The sequence below is a fragment of the Hyaloscypha bicolor genome (assembly GCF_002865645.1).
Source record: "Hyaloscypha bicolor E unplaced genomic scaffold K444scaffold_16, whole genome shotgun sequence".
In the NCBI taxonomy this organism is placed as follows: domain Eukaryota; kingdom Fungi; phylum Ascomycota; class Leotiomycetes; order Helotiales; family Hyaloscyphaceae; genus Hyaloscypha; species Hyaloscypha bicolor.
Window position 1 is genome coordinate 248,020 of NW_020194518.1, and position 14,682 is coordinate 262,701.

The 14,682-nt window shown below is 22.6% G+C and overlaps 2 protein-coding genes across 2 annotated transcripts; both read left to right on the forward strand.

The window, feature by feature from the left end:
* The first annotated feature begins 5,411 nt into the window (after positions 1–5,411).
* Positions 5,412–6,229, forward strand: K444DRAFT_607833 (uncharacterized protein). The gene has a single exon (XM_024879247.1). The coding sequence runs from the start codon at positions 5,848–5,850 to the stop codon at positions 6,067–6,069; it is 222 nt and encodes a 73-aa protein (XP_024742172.1). The 5' UTR covers positions 5,412–5,847; the 3' UTR covers positions 6,070–6,229.
* A 7,001-nt stretch (positions 6,230–13,230) lies between these two features.
* On the forward strand, positions 13,231–13,410 carry K444DRAFT_518616 (uncharacterized protein; the record flags this gene model as incomplete). Its single annotated transcript, XM_024873884.1, has 1 exon — positions 13,231–13,410. A coding segment is annotated over one exon (180 nt), but the record flags the coding sequence as incomplete, so codon positions are not given.
* Positions 13,411–14,682: the final 1,272 nt, after the last annotated feature.

Below are 14,682 nucleotides of genomic sequence, written 5' to 3' on the forward strand. Positions count from 1 at the left end.
AAGATTACTATTAAGATAAGGAAAGATAAGTAAAAGATTAGAATATTAGTTAACTCGGGTATAAAGGCTAATTATATAAAGAGGAGATTAGCTTTAAATATAAGTATTCTATTAATATTAAGAGTAACTTCCTTATTCTTATTAGAAAAAAGAAGAATTCATTTATATAGAGATTATATTCTTGGGATTATTATTAAGAATATACTAGGAAATAGAAGAAAGACTAATATATACTTTATATTATATGATTTTAATCTAAATTATATTAATATAATACTTGGATTCCTATAGCTTTACTAGATTAATTCCCTAATTTCTTTTAGAGAAGTAATATAGAAATACTAGATTTAATTATAAAAGATTAAAGTTCTAAATACTAGAAAGTTTATTAAAATAATAAAGTATAAGATATATATTTTTCTATTAATTACCTATCCTATAATAGATAGCTAAAGAATTACTACTATTATTATAAATAAAATAGTTATATTTCCTAGAAAGTATTAAAATCTTCTCCGAGTATTCTTTATAAAGGCTATAGGTATATTATCCAACTATTATATAATAAAGTATTATATAGATCTAGAACCAGGATCCTAACTATTATATAATCCTATATATACTTTATTAGAAAAAGAGCTTAAAGTCCTTTGGGAATATCTTAATACTAGCTTAGAAAAGAAATAGATCCGTTATTTTACTAGCCTAGCTAGTACCTTAATTATATTTATTCTAAAGAAAGAAGGTGGCCTATATCTATATATTAATTACCGGAATCTAAATAGAATTACTATTAAGAACTAAATACTATTACTACTTATTAGTAAAATAATAAATAGGCTTTATAAAGTAAAGATATATATAAAGCTAGACTTAAAAAATACTTACTATTAGTTATAAATACGGGAAGGTAATAAGTAAAAAATAGTATTCCGAATATACTATAAATATTTTAAATACTATATTATATTTTTTAAACTATCTAATACTCCGGTAATATTCCAGATATATATTAATTATATACTAGTAGGCCTTATAAATATTATTTATATAATTTATCTAGATAATATTTTAATTTATTTAGAGAACCCAGAATAGTATATAATAATAGTCTAATATATATTCGAGTAGTTATAATAATACTAGCTCTTTATAAACTTAGTAAAATATAAGTTTAATATAGAAAGAATAAAGTTTCTGGAATTTGTAATTAGCCCAGATAATATAGAAATAAAGATTAGCCGAGTTATAGCTATTAGAGAATAGCCGGCCTTAAAGAATAATATTCGAGAAGTTTAAGTATTCCTGGATTTTACTAACTTTTACTAAAGGTTTATTTATAAATACTCTAGAGTAATAAAAGAATTAACTAATTTACTAAAAACTAGTAAAAAACCACTATATTAGTTTAGCTAGATAAATAAGGCAGATAAGGCTTTTAGGGAGCTATAAATTATATTTATAATAGTACTAATTCTTTATTATTTTAATCTAGTCTTAAAGATTTATATAGAAATAAATACTTTAGGATTTATAATTATAGATATAATTTCCTAGCTTTTTAATAAGAAAGCAAAAGCCAGATAATACCCTATTATTTTCTATTTAAAAAAGATAATTATAATTAAAAGTAAATATAAGATATATAACTCTAAACTTTTAGCTATTATTCTAGTATTTCGTATTTAGTAATATTATCTAGTATATATCTAATATACTATTATTATTAAGACAAATTATAATAACTTAAAATACTTTATAACTAAAAGAAAACTAAATAATTAATAGATAAAATAAGTAAAGAAGCTAGCTGCCTTTGACTTTGTTTTAGAATACTAGCCGAGATATAGTAATTCCGCTAATAGGCTATTAAGGAGGCTAGACTTTATAGTAAGTATAAATAAAAATACTTTACTATTTATATTTTATAATAAGCTATAGAATATAGAATAGAGAATCCTATAGGTAATAGTAATAGAATACTATATTATTCCTATAATACTATAATATAAGGCCCAGGAAAGAAGAAATAAGTACTTTTTAATTAGTAAAATATTAAGGAATTCCGAAAAAGAAGTTTATTTTAGTAATAAAATAGTACTAGAAATACTATTACTTGAGCCTATTACTAGTATAGCTAGTTATAAATAGTATATATTACAAATTTTAGTTATATAAATAGCTAGGTCCAAAATAGTATATAAAAAAAATAAAGAAATATTACTTAAACTACTATTATAGTACTAAAGGCTTAATCTATTAGTATAATACTAGTAATATAAATAGTTCTTAAAAGAAACCTTTACTAAAGCTATTAAGACTTAGAAACTTAATATATCTGGGTTATTAAGATATCGGGATACTATCTATATACTAAATAAGCTAGCTCTCAAAAAAGAATTACTATAAGCTAACTATAATAATTCTACTAGTAAGTATTTTAGTACTAGTAAAATACTAGAGATTCTCTAGAAAAAGTACTTCTAGTAAAATATAAAAAAGAATATAAAAAACTATATTAGAATTTGTTTTATATATTAATAAACTAAGGTAAAAAGATATCTGCTATATAATATACTCAGTTTATTTTCCCTCCTCTTTAAGCTATAATAAGAAATTACTATAGACTTTATTATAGGGCTACCTCTTTCTAGGTTTTATAATAAAGTATATAATTCTATATTTATTATTATTAATAAATATACGAAAATAGTATAATATATTTCAATTACTAAGAAGGTTTTAGCTCTTGAGCTAGTAAAGCTATTTATATACTATATTATTAAAGACTTTAGTATATTTATAGGTATAACTTCTAATAAAGGATCTGTTTTTATAAGTAAGTTCTAGTTAAGTCTATATTTCTATTTAAAGATTTAATAATAGCTAAATATAGTATTTTATTTATAAACTAATAAATAAATAAAGAATCTGAACTAAACTCTAGAATAATACTTGAAATACTATACTAGCTACTAATAAAATAACTAGGTAATAAAGCTTACTTTTATAGAATTCATATATAATAACTTTATATATTTAATAATAGAAATATCCTTATTTTATATCTTATATAAATTCTATTCTACTATTAAACTATATATTAAGGATAATATTCTAGAAAAAAAAATACTAGTAGTATAAGAAAGAATATAAAGAATTTAAGTAAAATAGGAAATACTAGAGAAATAATAGTAAGAAATAGTAGATATATAGAAAAAGTATTATAATAAGAAATATATTAATAAGGAATTTAAGATATATAATAAAGTTATATTTTATATAAAGAATATTTAATAGCTATAACCTAGTATAAAGCTAATAAATAGATATCTTGGCCCCTTTAAAGTTTTAGAAATTATAGAAATATATAAATAAATATATTACTTGGAATTACTATTATTATATTAGATCTATAATATTTTCTATATTTCTTTCTTAGAACTATAATACCCGCAAGCTAGTACTATAATAGAACTAGAGCCGGTCGAAATTAAGAGTAAAGAGAAATTCGAGATAGAATCTATTATAGCCTATAGAAAGAATAGAAAAGAAAGGAAATATCTTATTTATTAGAAAAGTTATTTACTAGTAAATAATATATAGGAATTATTAAGTAATCTAGAAAATATAGCTTAAGAATTATAAGAATACTTAAAAAAAAGTAATATTATAATACTATTAGCTAAATAGAGATATAAAAAATAAATACTTTTATTAGGAAACTATTAAAAAACCATATATTTATTCTTAGAAAAACCATATAAAAATTATTAAAAACTCTAATTTCTATATCTTATAAATATCTTACTCTTATAATTACTCTTTATTATTCTTATTATTATTCTTATTAGAATTCTCTCGAGAAATAAATAGTAAATTAGCCTATAAAGCTATTAGCTATTAGTAAAAAATAAGAAAGAAGTAAGCTTACTTAATATTAAAAAATATTAATTATACTATTAAAAGTACTTTATACTTATATTAAGCTAGTAAAAATTACTTAATCTATTTCTTAGATTATTAGAGAAATTTATTAGCCTTAAATAATAGCTTTAATATAAGAAGTATATATAGTTTAGTATAAAAGAAAGGCAATAATAGCCTTCTTTCTTTTAGGTAAAGAATAAGAAAGATACTTATATATATTAATAGCTTAAAAAAAGTAATTTAATTATATTATATATATTTAAAGAACTTTAGATAGTATTAGAATAAGAAATAAAAGAAGAAATTTATAACTTATAGAATTATATTTCTTATTCTTAGAATAATAGTAATTATATATTAAGTAATTATTATTCTTAATATAAGTAAGATCAGAAAACTTAGTAATATTCTTAGAATATTAAAGATAATAAGGGCAAATTAAGGATATAGGAATATTAGCTAAATAGGTAATAATAGGCTAATAAGTACTAAGAGAAGTATTTATCTTAATAAATAAAGAAGAAAAGAGAAAATTAGAAAAGAACTTAAATAAAGCTTAAAGAAGGCTTAAAGAAGCTTAAAGGAGCTTAAAGAAGGCTTAAAGAAGGAAGGCAAGAGATAAGGAGAAGCTAGGTATAATATTATAGTTAAGGAAAAGAAAGGTTAGTTAGTAGGAAAAGGGAGGCCTTTTTATAATATCCTCTTCCCAAATAGTAATTATAAATTCGGAACCGGCTCTATACCAGGAATACCCAGAAAATTCCAAAGAAAGAATTTATAAATAAACCAGAAGATCGGATTAACTTTTCCAAGCTCTTAGGCCTATAGAGTAATAATTTATTTATAAATAGAGGCTAAGTTAGAATTTATAAACTAATTAGGAGATCAGATAAGCTTTATATCCGATAGTATATACTATATTTATACTACCTTTATAAGAGGAAATCGCCAGAGGCAATTTGCGAACTAGCTAGGAAGGGTTAGTAAACTATATCCTTAACTCTATTACCTGGTATAATAATAGGGCAATTATAGGAAGTCTTTGGGGAAAGCTAGCGGCCAGGAAAGTTTCAGGGAAATATTTATAAAGCTATTCGCAGTTTTCCCAGGCCTCTTGGGGACAAGGGCCTATAGGGAGGGTTAATATAATAGGCATATATAATGGCGCATAGACAGGTATTAGATATTATAGATCTAGTTTCCTATTTTGGATATAGCTTGCGATCGGAATCATATGGATCACATAGGATTTCCTAATTAAGTAAAGGGCTTCGCATACCTGGCTAAGTACTAGGGAATATATAGGGAGACGCTCCTAGCTTTGGAAGGGGTATTAATTAGTCTCTTGTTAGAATCAATTCTTGGAATCAGTTACACTTGCAAGCGTCACTCCGCAGCTTACTTACCTTGACTACTTGTGCATTACCCTGCTATTACGTGCCTCACAAATATATAGATAGATAAAGAGGAAAGAGAGGTGTGGCACGAGTGGCCAAAGCTTAAATATAGGAATGTAGTCACGTGAGCCTGTACGTGACTACAAGTATATAGTTACTATGCAATATATGCCCCCAAAAAAGAAAGAACTGCGTGGTCCTCTATTCTATACGTATGTACGATTCACTCGTATGTACGGCGGGCCAACTTTTCGAAAAGGATAGAAAATCGAACGAATTCCACCCAAAAAGCTCAAAAACAGCCTTATTCTAATATCCCTGAACTCCATAGCCTAATGCTAGTAACCAAAGCGTCCCATGGCACCGTATGTATGTATTCGATATGCAGGGAGTGCAGGAGAGGAGCATGGGGCGCAGGAGAGAAGCAGGGAGCTGTCGATAAGCTAAGGAAGGCTGCTTGATAGCAGGAGGAGGAGGCTGGCTGTCGATGAGCTAAGGGAGGCTGTTCGACGGCAGAAGGATGGTAGTCGAGGCTGTACGGAGCGTACAGGGACGTCAAGTTGAGAAGGAGGCTATTGCGATGTTTATATACGCTATGGTTAATATGGAGGTCGTTTATGGTGCGGAAGCATCGGGAGGGCAGTATCGGTCGCGATTGCTGGAGGGCGAGTATGGTGCTCCGATTCAGACGATGGTAATTATCGTACGGATGGCGATAACTGAGAATCGATTTGTTTATTAAATAGAATGCTCAATTAAGAGGTCTAATTAAAAGGTATGGTAATGCCGTGGAGGTATTGACGGTTTCCAATCGATGGCTCAATTAAGAGATCGACTGGTTGGAGCAGAGCTTTGGAGGGCTTGCTAGGGGAGGTATAGAGGAATTTGCAGGTAATCGAGAGTAAGGAGACCCTGATTAAATCGAATTAAAGAGTATTACTACTATTTGTTATAATAAAACATTATTATTATATTATAATAATAATATATAGATAGATAAAGAGGAAAGAGAGGTGTGGTACGAGTGGCCAAAGCTTAAATACAGGAATGTAGTCACGTGAGCCTGCACGTGACTACTAGCATATAGTTACTATGCAATAAATATCCTCCTATCTTATATATTTATTTCCTGTTTTATTTATACTCGACCTATTTCTCTATATCTAATTATATAGTATTTATATTAATTAGATACTTAAGGGCATTTATTAGCTTTAATTTCATTATAGAATTAATAAAATATAATTTTCTTTTAATCTATTTAATTTCTATAATCTCTTATTATTTATATATCTAGTAAAGATATATTATATTAATTATTAAATACTTTTCTCGAGTAGTTCCTAATTTAATAAGGCATTTATATAATAATTTCGAATTCATATAGATTACTAGTAATAATTCTATTTCTAGTATTTTATTAATTATAGATTTAACTAAAGCACTTATATTAAAGGCATAAGCTATACTATAGAGTTCTAAAGCTAGAATACTTCTAGTAACTCTCTTATATTTAGTAAAGAACTAGTAAATAATATTAGTATATCTAGTTCTATTTACTAGAACTAGAATATATTTAATTTAGAAAAAGAGATCTCTATTATTTATAAATGAAATATCTATAAAAATAATTAAATATAAGAACTTTTTTACTAGCTTTATAAATCTTAGTTCTTTAGTAATATTCTCAATTTACTATTAAATATACTTATTAAATACCTTTATATTAGTTTCTAAGAATTTAATAATTTAAGTAATAATTAATAGATTATATAAAGCTTCTAGTTAATAAACTAATATAATATATACTTCTCTAGTATATTAGGTAATATATTAGTTTTTAATAAAGAAATCTTAATAAATAATACCTCTATTATTTATAATAATAGTATTTTTTATAGAAATAGTTTAGAGGTTTTTATACTAGTATTTCTATATAAAAGTAATTTTATTAGTATTTATATAAATAATACCTTTATTAAACTTGAGATTATAGTTAATAATAAGGCATTTATATTTCTTAGCTAAGAATTTAGCCTTATAGAGCTTTAATTATTTTGCCTTTATAAAATTATTAGTTCTAATAAATAGAGTATTATTAGTCTAAAGGCTAATAATTCCGAAAAGTTATTTATTATAAAGAAAGCAAGAATTATAAGTTAACTATTTTATAGAAAGCTTATTAATATAGTAGAAATAATAAGTTTTAAACTAGTAATTTCTAGCTTCCGGTATATTATATAATAGTTTTATAACCTTTAGAACCAAATTATTATTTAGATTTAGCTTTCTAGTAAGCTTATAAGGTAAGTTAATATAAAAATTATAATTAAGTAAAGTTATTAATTAGATATAAGCTTATAAGATATTATATAAATATAGCTCTATAGTATCTATTATTATAATAGTAATACTAAGAATAATTCTCTAGCTAATATATTAAATAGTAAGTAATTATATTAATATTATATATTTCTTATTATTATTATAAATCTAAATAACTAGTTTTAATTTCTTAAACTCTCTTTCTATATTCTTATTCTTAATTTTATTAATAACCCGGGAATTAAAGATATATATCTTTTTTAATATCTGAGATCTAGAAATAACTTTAAATATATTCTTTTCTAGAAAGCTAATAACTTTAACTTAATAGAAGTTCTTATATAAGTTATTATCCTATAGGAATACTATAAAATCCGGGTTCTTATAAGAATATCTTCTATTATACTTTAGTAAAATAGTAGAAATAGTAAGAGAAATTATATTTATATTACTTTTAGCCTTATTATAAAGTTCGAAAATAGATTTAGGTTCGGGGCTATTAGTAATAACCTTAATATTTCCTATATAAAAGAGTTTTATAGAAATTAAATAGAAGGTAATATTACTATATAATAGAGCTAGTATATAGTTTTTTTTATTAATAATTACTAGCTTATATAGTCTATTTTAACTATTTAGTTAACTAGTATTTCTTTTATATTATATAAGAATATTATAGTATGGCAGGCCGTACTTATCGAAAATCGTATTATTTTAGTAGTTTTAAAGTTTAAATTATATAGTAAAGGCTATAGCCTTTTATATATAACTTATAGAAATTATATAGTAAAGGCTATAGCCTTTTATATATAACTTATAGAAATCATATAAGAAAGCTAGTTTTTCTATAGACTTAGAGAATAATTTCTTATAAGTATTTAATTAATTAAGCTTTTATATACTATATATTATTTATACTTTACTATTTATACTTTTAATTTATTAATTTATTATTTTATTATATTTTATACTCTAGTATACTTTATATGGGTTTTTGTCTTATTATAGTTTCTCTCTTATATATTTTATAGTAAGTAATATAGAGAGAATAGAAACTTTATAGTTAAGGTAATACTCTTATAAAGTTCTAAAAGATATCTATAAGGTAAATTATTAGCTTAGTAAGTTAGGGGAAAAAAGGGCTATTATAATACCTTAAGCCTAAGGCCAAAATATTAAGGATATATAAGTATTAATTTTAGTATCTTATATTAATTTAGATATAGGCTAGCTATAAGATATAATTACTAGTATAATATATAAAAGTAGTAGAAATAGAGGCTAATTATAAAAGGAAAAGAAATAAAGGAAATAGAATAAGAAATATTATACTAAGATAGTACGAGTTAGATCTTAGTTAGAATTAGACTTTAGTATTCGGAAATAAAGTTATATTATTAATTTATATATTATTTTTAGTTATAATAAAAGCCGGAATTAAAGTAGCTTTAATTTTAATAATAAAGCTTATTTTTAAGTTCGAAAAAGATATTTAAAAGAGGAAATATCCTCAAATTTAAGTAAAATAGTAAACTAGAATTAGAAATAAGAATTAAAAAGAAATTAGAAATAAGAAATTATATAGATAAACTAGAGAATTTTCTAGAGAAAGAAATAGATATTAAGTAAAGAAAGAAAAGAGAATTTAGAAAAGTCAGAAAAATTAGTAAAATTAGTAAAATTATATTTATTATTTTGAATAGTATTAATAAATATATCTAGTTTAGTAAAATTAAGGAAAAATACTATAGGTATTAAGCTAATAGAGCAGGAAAGAGAATATAAGTAATAGAAATAAGACTAGAAAAGCTATTACTTTATTATTACTAATACTAAAATTCGAATCTTAATTATATTTATTATTATTAACCGGTTTTTCCTTAATTCCGGTTCCCAAATTAAAAAATATATTTAAATAGGAAATTAGTTCTTTAGGAATATTATTAATAGAAGTCTTAGATATAGAAATCCTATAATTAGCTATAAAAGAAATTATTAAAATTAATATAACTAAAAATAAGTATATACTAGTACCGGATTTGAATTTACTACTTATAGAAGCTTCTGGAATACTATAATTTCAGGGAAGTAATATCTTTATATTCTTGAAATAATATATAAATATATATAAGAACTATTATATTTCTAATAATACTAAAAGAAAAAGAATTATCTATTATATCTCTCCTATTTATAAGAATTAGATTAAGGCTATACCAGAGTATTATACTAATAATTCAGGAGATTACTAGAAGACTAAGTACTTTAAGGCCTTACTAAAAGAATTCCGAGAATATAACTAGGAAATACTTAAAATTAGCTATAACTTTTTTAATTGGATTATTATATAAGCCTAGAATAAAGGAATCTCGTTTAAGTCTTATATTAATATATTTAATAAAGTATTAAAGAAGTTACTAAAGAGGAAAGAAAGAAATAAAATTACTTAGTACCGAGAATTTATAAGAGAATTATCTATTCTAGTAAGAGATTATATTTTTAAGAATATAAACTTTAAGTCTATAAATATTTCTACTTATAAATATAGTAAAATATATAAGAAAGTAATAATATTCTATTAATATAAAGAAAAGAAATATTATTTTAATATTACTAATAACCCAGATATATCTAGATTTAGATAAGAATACTTGGATATAGTAGTTTATAATATGATTTCTAAGCCAGAAGACGATTATTTCTTATTAGTTTCTTCTATTATATTTCCTAAAGCTATTATAGGTATAAGTAAAAAAAGAATCTAGCCTATAGCTAATTATATAAAACCTACTAAAAGTAGTAAACCTAAGAGAAATAATATTAATTAGCTAATAAGAAGTTTGGAAAAACTATTTATTATTACTATAATTTAAGAGAATCTATAAAAATAACTTAATATAATTACTATTATAATTTGGGAAGATATTCGTAACTTGCTTATATAGCCTAGCTAACTATAGTAAATATAATAGTATTAATAGCCTAGTAAGTATAATTCGAGTTTTCGGGAAAGATATACTAGAAGTTATAATAGAGGTTATAAAAAATACTATAGTAGTTATAGTAGTTAAGCTAAAATAGGTAAAGGGTCTAGATAATTATATTCTAGAGGAAGTTAGTTTTAAGTATAGTTAGAAAACACTATTTAAGTTAATATGGCCTATAATATAAACCTAGAACTGAGAGAATGAATTTACTATAGGTATTATAATAGGAATAAGAATAATAATATTAATTTAGAATATATTTATATCTTTTAGTTCTATTATTTACTAATAAAAGAACTTATAAACTATAAATATATTTATTAATTTAATAGAAGATAGTATAAAGAACTATTTAAGCCTAGATAAGAAAGTATTCTCTTTTTTCTTACTAGTAAGTATTAGTAGTTTAACTAAATTATTTCCCAAGTTTAAGGAAAAGAATTTGACTATAACTTAAATACTTGACCTAAAAATGTCTAGAGATTAATAGAAAATATCTAGTTTATTAGATAAAAAAGAGAAAAGGGAACTGGCTAACCAGGATTTATATATAGAAGTAAGTAAGTTATATTTAGAGAATCTAAATAGCTATTTTGCCTTAGAGGAAATTATATTAGAATTACTAATACTTCAGGTTCTGGAATTAATAGATAATACTAAGATTTAGCTATAAATAGTATTTCTATTAATACTATAATAGGTTCCTTATTAAGAAGAAAGGGAAAAGAGATAAAAATAGCTAAAGAGGTTTTCTAAAGATAAGCCAGAGTAAAAGAGAAGCTATTTTATATAAGAGGTTAGAAGAATATTACTTTAAGAAGTAATAGATAAGGGAATAGCCTAGCTAAGAATATAGATATTAATATTTCCGGAAATAAATAAAATAAATTAGAAACCTAATATATTCTTAATTATAATAAGTATAGAATTCTTAAAGTTAATAATATTTTAATAAGACTATTAAAGAAAATAATTATTCTATTTCTAAAGACTTAGAAAAAAACGAGAATACTTATTAATGCCTTAAAAATACTAGATCTAGCTATTATACTTTAGAATTAATAAATTAAGAATAATACTTTCTATTTTATTATCTTATAAATAGGAAATACTATTATATTAAATATAGTTAGATATACTAGGAGATCTATAAAACTAGTAGCTATGGCTTATATAATAGATAAAATATTTAAGGAATTAGAAATACTAGTTTAAATACCTAATACTAATAGAATTATTTAATTTAAAAATAATAGTATTAATATTCGGATATTACTAGCTTATAAATATATTATATAAGCTCTATATTTCCGGTTTATACTTTGAGAACCTTAAGAAAGTATTAAATATAAAGAAATAATTAATACTAAAGCTAAAGTTAATATTCTTCCCGAAAAGATCTCTAGGAGTATTAGTAAAGTAATATATAATATTATAGATTATTAAATATCTACTATTACTAGAGTAGAATTTGGATTTATAGGAATAGTAAAGCTTAGAGCTAAGGTTATAGATAAAATAGGATATAAAGATATATTCTTTCTAGTTAAAGGGGCTTTAAAGATTCTATTTAATTAACTATTCTTAGTAAAAATAAAAATAAAAATTATATATAGGAATAATAGTTTATAAAATAAAAGGTTTACTAATCCTAAAAATAACTAGAATACCTATACTATTATAATTATTTTATTTTTAAAGAATACCGGAAAGTAGAAAAAAGTAATAGTTTAAAAGTACTAAGCTTCTAGAGTTAAGGAATTAAGTAATATAGAACAGGAAACTAAAGATAAAGAGAAAAAATAGAGCCTAGTATTATAACTAGTAGTAATATTAGGAGAAATGGAAAGACATCGGAATTTCCTATAGATTCTTTTATTTTAGGTTTAGGAGTTTAGGAAATTAATAATATTTTTAGAGAAACTAAAGCAGAAAAGGCTTTAATTAGAGTATTATTAAGAATAGTTCCGGAATTAATAGAAAAAGAAATAAAAAGAGTATTAAATAAAGATATTTTTAAAAAAGAGATAGAATAGTATTTCCTAATAATAAAGGAATATATTTCCGAAGCTAAAAAATATTAAACCTAAAACTAGAAAGAATTCTGGAATATATAAGAGCTTAAGGAAAATATATTAAAATACTAGATAAAAAGGCACTTTTTATATCTAACTAGGAAGAAGCTAAGTAGAAAGGTTATAAGTTCCGGAGATTAGATAAAAAGAATACTAGAGAAAATAGCTATAGCTTTTAAAGAAAAGAATAATAATTATAGTTTATTTCTAGTTATAAGAATATATAAAATAAAAGATAAGAAGGTTTAACTAGTAAATACTAATAATAGAACTAGAAAAGGCCCTAGTAGATATCCGGACTAGTTTGAGAGATTTAAAACTAGAGAATACCTATAGAAATATATTAGGAAATATAAGAACTACTTTTTACTAAAAATATTAGTTATTTTAAGAGATTTATAACTTATTCCGGAATGTTTTAAATAATTAGATATTAGTAATTAGCTCTGGAAAAAGAAACTAGCTATATTTCAAGAATTAATAATTAATTAAGAAGATATAATTATATTTAATTAGAAAGAAGTAGGAAAAGTTTATAAGAATATTAGCTTACTTATTCTAATTAAAACTATTAAGTATAAAGCCTGGCAAGAGAAGAATTTCCTATATCCTAAAGCTTTAGTACTAGTAGTAATAAAAATACTATTAGAATACCTAGATTATAAAGTTCTTGAGAAATATAATAGATCTTACTGAAATTTATAGTTCTTGGTTATAAAGAAAGTTACTAGGATTTATAGACTAATTAATACTACTATAAAGATAAATTTAGTAACTTTATAAGATACTAACCTATTCCTGTTTATTAATAAGATCTTGGAGGAATTTACTAGATATACTTATACTTCTCTAATTAATTTCTTTTCTAGATATAATTAACTTATATTAGATATTTATAATAGAGATTTAATTATATTTATAATATTTCTAGAATTATTAAGAATAATTATATTATCTTAGAAAATTACTAATTCTGTTATATAGTTTATATAGGTTATTATAACTATTCTAGAGGATCTATTTCTTAAAATTACTATACTATTTATTAATAATATTGGAATTAAGAAACCTTATATAAATTATAATAGGTAGTTTATTTTACCTGAAATTTAGTATTTTATATTTAAATATTTTTAAAACCTAAATATAACCCTAGATAGAATTAAATAAACCGGAGCTAATATAAGAGAAAAATTATAGTTCTATTATAATAGTATAGTTATTATTGGCTTTATTTATAAAGTATTTAGAAGAAGCTTTTTAAGTTTAGGAATTACTAAGATCTTGAAATAGAAATATTATAATAGTATAACTAAAGATAAGGTATTTATTAGAATTATTATTTATTATTATATTTGGATTAAAGACTTTATAATTATTACTAAACCCATTTACTACTTAATAAGGAAAGATGTAATATAGAACTAGGATAATAAATAAAAGCAAGCTATATGAATTCTTTAAGAAAAGCTTATTATAGCTCTAATACTTTATAAGTTATATTATAATTTATTAGAAGGTTAGGGAATAATTATATTAGTAGTAAATACTAGCCTAGATAAATAAGGCGGAATTCTTGGTTAATATAATAATAAAGAAAAAAAGAGAATTATATAATATAAGTCTGGAATCTGGAATAATACTAAACGAAAATATAATATTACTAAAAGAGAATACTAAAGGCTAGTAAAGTATCTATAGAAAGTATAATTCTGGCTATATAGAGTTTACTTTATTCTTAAATTAGATACTAATATACTTGTTATATAGCTAAGTAAAGTAGCTATAGATCTTCCTAAAGCTCTAGTTACTTACTAGCTAATATAAATTCAGTTATTTGACTTTAAAGTCAAGTATATTAAGGGAACTAAATATATTATTACTAATAGATTATTAAGATATTAATAATAAGAAGGTAATATTAAAGAAAATAAGAATATTAATAAATAGTTAGTAATAGAGCTTAAT

Excerpts from the sequence above, each read along its gene's own strand:
- K444DRAFT_607833 (XM_024879247.1), top strand. The coding sequence starts at position 5,848 with ATGGTAGTCGAGGCTGTACGGAGCGTACAGGGACGTCAAGTTGAGAAG.